Source organism: Epinephelus moara, chromosome 17 (genome assembly GCF_006386435.1).
Source record: "Epinephelus moara isolate mb chromosome 17, YSFRI_EMoa_1.0, whole genome shotgun sequence".
In the NCBI taxonomy this organism is placed as follows: domain Eukaryota; kingdom Metazoa; phylum Chordata; class Actinopteri; order Perciformes; family Serranidae; genus Epinephelus; species Epinephelus moara.
Window position 1 is genome coordinate 18641385 of NC_065522.1, and position 5807 is coordinate 18647191.

The window sequence follows — 5807 nt, forward strand, 5'->3', positions numbered from 1 at the left end:
AAGGACCGCCCTGCAGATTTACTACTGGTTCTGCAACGTAGGGAGTTTTTTGAAACTCTGAAATTGTATCCGCCCATCTAAACACAAAATCAGGGAGAAAGTCATCAGTCTTTAGTTAAGCAAAGCGTCTAAAGACTGACTTGTGAGTCTAGCTTTGTCCAAAATCTGTTTCAAATCTATCTGACCTACAGCGAACAAGAGCTTATAGCCTGAGTCTCTGATTCATACCTGTCACACAACTCATGTGCTCCTCAGTAAGGGCCAGCTCGGCTGGTTTAATCTCCACTTCTCGCCTCCCTCTGTCCTCTGGCTTGACTGGAGAGCAGCCGTTCATCCGTTTATCTGAAAGAGAAAGAATTACACACACACTTCTTTTAACTCCACGCAGATTCTTAGACTTTGTCAGTATTTTTCATTTATTCCCAAGAAACAATGTGGTGACAGTGAGATGTTTTGTAACGGTATAAGTTAACTCTGCTACTTAATACACTGACAGCCCAGCTTAAACTGTGTGACATCTCAATAAAGAAGCTGAGGAGAAGCTGGAGGCTGTGAAGGACGAGTTTGCCAGTGCTGCTGTACTTTTCCACAGCTGACACAAAATGTTACTGAAGCACAATATTTTATTGATAGCAAGTAAAGAACTAAACCTTTACCACCCCAAATCTCTTCCAGGTTTATCTTACGCCAAGAGCAACTTCTTAACATTCTGAAAAGTGTGACGGGTGTGGCAAACTCAATACTCACTACTAGGGACGCACAAAATATATCAGGCCATTAACTTAAGGCAGATAATGCAACATTCTTATATTAATGCATTATTCCGATGATTAAAATTATAGCCAATAAACAGCACTGATAATATGAAGCCAGACTGCTTTCATTGATTTAACACGGGCAGCATCTACACACCTGACACATTGGGTGGCGGTACATGTTCCTTTAAACTTGGTTTGCGAGCCACAAATAAACACAGAGAAGAAGAACAACAACTGCAGTACACTGTCAGGAGGGCAAAACATGTTGCAGTGTGGACGTCTTTCACAGTTCCAGAGGAAGACAACAGAATTGCGCCGAGGGTCTGATCTCCCAACGCCCGTAACAGGTTAGACACAGTGCTGAAGGGCTGTCTCCACAATGTTAGCATGAGCTGATTAGCAGCAGCGGCTTACATCCAACAACCAAGGCTTTTAAATGTTAAAATTATCAATAACCACTATCGGTTATCGGCCACAAGGAGAAGGTAATTATTGGTTATTGGTATCGGTTGAAAAAAAATCTATATCGGTGCATCCCTACTCACTACTGTAGCACCAAATGTGGGTTTATCCACTGCTTAAACAGTCCCCAACAAATGCACTATTTCCTCCAGCTTGGAATGACCTGCTAAAAACTATAACGTCAAGACGTTTTGAAATTAAACTACATCTTTGTGAGCTGCTTCCAAAGATTCATTACTATTGTCCATTTCAACTAGCCTTATTAGAAGTAAATGTAGTGTATGTCAGTACCTCTCTCAGAGTCTGTGAACCTCTCGTCGTTGCTGTCATCCTCTCCATCGGTGTATTGTCGATACCTTTTTATCCTCCTCTGCTTGCCGTATAGATTGTGCCTTCGCCCTTTCCGGCTGTACCGGGACCCTAGGGAGCATGCCCACTGCGCCCGCTGGCGCCAGCTCTTCCAGTGCTGGGCGAGCCGCAATCCAAGGCCTCCATGGGATCGCAAGCGGGGCCAGCGCCTGAGCCGGAGCCTCCTCAGAGCCCTGTACCTGCTGAAGCTGGACCTGAACAAGTCCCCTACCTCGGCCTGGGAGACAGTATCCTCTACAGGGACACTGCCGCCTTCTTCTGCCTTCTGTTGTGGTCCGTGCTGTTGGTGTTGTTGTGAATGAGGGTGCTGGTTGGACTGGGAGGGAAAGTCTGGGATCTCCCACTCCACCTCTGCCTGGTCTCCTTCATCTTCCACCTCCTCTTCATCCTCCTCCTCTTCTTCTTCCTCCTCATTGTTATCCCAACCCTTGCCCTCAAACTCTGCCTCGTCGTCTCCATCCAGATTGTTTTCTTCATCCTCATCACCTATTGGCTTGATCCTCCCCATCCCATCCTCCTCCTCCCCCTCCTCCTCCTCCTCCTCCTCTACATACTCGCCCGTCCACACTTTCTCTTTCTGCCCCAGTCTGAGGTGCATGGGGCTGGGCACACTGTGGCCTGACACTGGGACTATGAGGTGGTCCCCAGGAATCCCACCTAAAAACAGACACGAGCAGTGATTAACCATGTTGCCATCATGACCCAAAAGCCTTCAGGTTTTTACTTTAACCAAATACCACTGGCTGGCATTTAAGTTATCACACTACTGCTGAATGAAAATTAGTAGGAGAACAGAGCAGCTAGTTCATAAAAAAATCGCCAGAGGCAAATCATCATGTCTAAAAGAACTGGAACAGGAAATGGTTGGCATATTTGCTTGTAAAACGACTTAAATCGATTTATCAGTTATCAAAAATAACTGCAAACTATAATTCCTTCAAAAAACTAAATGATTAAAAATTCAGTTCTACTTTAATTACTTGAAAATAATGAAAGCTAAACCTGCTTAGTTTTGAAAATGGATTTGAGAGGATTCAGATTCCACAAACAGATGTGAAACTGGATTCAGTTTTGATCAAATGTCATCAAACCACAACTAATCCACTTGGAAGTGGACTGAAGCACACATTTAGATATTGCTTGCACCCAGGGTCCAAAATGAACACCCGGCAAGCGCCAAATGCAGGTAGATTTGTCATTTGGCGAGCTAATTTTGAAAAGCTATCTACCATATTGGCGGTTAATGTTTGTGCAGCAGTAGTCATGTAATTCATTACTAAGCTGACAGTATCTACCACATTTTGGTGTCATTTACAGACGTGCTGCTCTGCTGCTCCTCTCCTGTCAGTGTTGGAGTTTGACACACAAACACACAGACACACACACACTACACAATGTGGTTTTCTGCGTGTCTAAATGGTGCTTCTAGTTTTGCAGCGCTGTTTACTGTACCAGAAATCAGCTGATCCACTAAACTCATCACACTACCGCAATGCTAATGTATAGCCGATGGTTATGAGCTGCACCCATGCTAATGAAGGTAATAAAATAATAACACTGAGGCTCCATAGTCTGAACCAAGACGCATTAGCCTCACTTCTTCCGTTCTTACATTTCATAATAAAAGCCCTAGACATAAACACTACATCACTGCTTAGCATAACTTAGCATGCTGAGGCTATGATGAAAAAATAAAAATAACCTGAGTTACATTTACACTACTTTATTCTTAATTGTATTAGCAGGCAGAAACACTTCTTTTCTTATAAACTTTGTGTATCGAATGAATTGAATTTTCTCAGTTAACTGGAAAAAATCCTTCTTCTTCTTCTGTTTATCAGATATTTCACAGCAAGTGGAGCCTCTTTGCAAAGTTATATTCAGATTAAATGCTCTGGAGCAGGTATGTGCATCTTATCAGATCACACCATTTAGGGTCCATGTAAACACTTCAGTTGGAATCTCTAATCAGAATGATTTCATTGGGGCTGAAGAAATGTTATCCATGTAACTGCAGCTACTGACAGCCAGCGTGAGTGTGTGGGAGTGTGGGGGCAGCAGTAAGGTGATAATGATGACGTGCATATGAACTCAAAACAAACTGTTACTGATTTTAAACTATGACGCTGCTATGGTGTTAAAATTGTCTTCACAATAAAAACAGTGTTTACAATGATATATGTTCAAAGTTTGCATTTTTTAACTGAAGTTTTGCAGTGATGCATTTAATAAACACACAATTATAAATAAACAACAAACAGTAACTCAACCAATGACTAAAATAATAAAGAAAAGTGATAGTGGCCAAACACCTAGGGTGATTTAAATTATTTTAGTCAGATATATTTGCAAATTGCAAACAACTACCAGAACTTCCATGGCGGGCAAGAGTGAGTCAATGAAGTGACATCAATTAACTTGCAGTTTACAATTAATTGTTTAGTCACTCATGACCTTCTATCATAATTAGAACTGGGTATCAGTAATTGATAATATTAAAGCACTGACTGAAATAACCCAGTACCAAGAAGAAGCAAAACTCCTACAGTCAAACAATACCTGCATTCCATCCTTTTTGTACGCAAATCTAGAAAAAAAAAAAAACTATTTGTATGGTTTTGCCTGCAGCCATCGCAGCAAACGTTCTTCAGTTTAATGCAACGTGTGATTGGCCGGCTACCACAGCAGCTACAACCTATACAGTCTGTGTGGTGAGTTTAAGCACAATGTATTTGACGGAGTTGGCAGTTCAGCATGCCGAGATGCCACCAAATGGTCGGAAAGTATGGCTTTACTACAACCCTGTGCCTTGTGGTGGCATTTTACACAACTGATTGTTTCCATTCACATTCACATGATAGGTATTGAATGAACCTAAAAGAAATATTCTAATCATGATAATACAAGCCTTATTAGAATGTACACATATTAACATATTAACCGGTAGTAAAATGCCTACCTCCTCCTGTGTCGTCCTGCCCCACAGCGGTCAGACCCAGGTCTCCCTGCCAGCGGTTCTGGGCCAGGCTACCGCCGCTGTCTCGCATTATCCACGGACAACCCACAACCTGCGCCAGCTCGTCACCTGCAAACAACAAACACAGTCTAGAGTGGGGGTATAACTACTTCACTTTCTATAGAAATGTAGCTTGCTAGTTATACTTGAGTGAGAGAGGACATCCCTTTAAACACAGATGACCCACAGTGCTGCACTCTCACTCCTCACTGGTCACACTGGCAATTTCTAAGATTCAGTTGACGTTGTTTAACACAGTCATATCCCCAATCAAACAAGATACGGTTCAATAAAACAAAATGTCAGGTGAAAATCATTGAAATTCAGCTGCCATATGGGTTAGGGAGTGGGAAAAGATTCCCTGACACTCGTAATGTTTTTCTCTCATCATTCCAAACATTACTCTGTTATTGTGTTGCACGGTGCTCCCACTGCAAACCTTAGGGAAAAATGTAAACCCAAATATTTCACCTGTTATCCAGCAGGGGTTTACATCTTCACATGTATTTTTGTAATGTGAAAGATATCTGCTGTCAGCTTGGAATGACAAAATGTTTGCCCAAGTCAAAAAAAAAAAAAGCACAACGTTGAAATTGTGCCAGCTGCTAGCCTGGAGTTTACATGTGCCCAGACACAGGTAAGAGTAAATTAGAGTGGCACAATGGGTAATAATTATTAATTTAAGTGGACCAAATAACAACTGTGAGATAAACAAAGTCCCTTTCATGATGCAAACCGCTGCCGCATATCAGGTAGGTTATAATTCTGCTATAATTCTGATAAATTCAAGAGGCAAATTTGCTCGGTATTACCATCAAAGGGCAGCTGTCATGGGAGAAACACATTAAAATACTGTACAGAAAATGGAGGGAGGAATATCATGCATAAGAAGATGTTCCTCTTTTTTAACTTTGCCTCTTGGATGCTAGTGACACAGGCACTGGCAGCCAAAAAACATCTAAGCTCAAAGTAGCTCAGAATAACACAGCAAGGCTCGTACTATACTGTCCGGTAGGTGTGAGGCAGATTACGGAGAGAGTACATGCCAATCCAGGGCTCAACAATAAGGATTGCCCGATAGCCCGGGGCAAGTAAAACTCACGGTCGGGCATGTAAACTAACAACTCACTTGCCCGGTCGGGCAAGTTGCTAAAAATAGTAAAAGTTAATAACTAATTGATAAAATAAATGTATTTTAAAAC

The 5807-nt window shown here is 42.0% G+C and overlaps 1 protein-coding gene across 1 annotated transcript in view; it reads right to left on the minus strand.

The window, feature by feature from the left end:
* The window catches only part of LOC126404417 (uncharacterized), an 18877-nt gene that overhangs the window by 10323 nt on the left and 2747 nt on the right, over window positions 1-5807 (minus strand). Inside the window, exons 2-4 of the mRNA XM_050067616.1 lie at window positions 4549-4674; window positions 1512-2246; window positions 229-342 (exon numbers count right to left, since the gene is read on the minus strand). Of these exons, the coding sequence (XP_049923573.1) occupies window positions 229-342; window positions 1512-2246; window positions 4549-4636 (937 nt within the window). The 5' untranslated portion in view covers window positions 4637-4674. The remainder of the gene's footprint in view (window positions 1-228; window positions 343-1511; window positions 2247-4548; window positions 4675-5807) is intronic.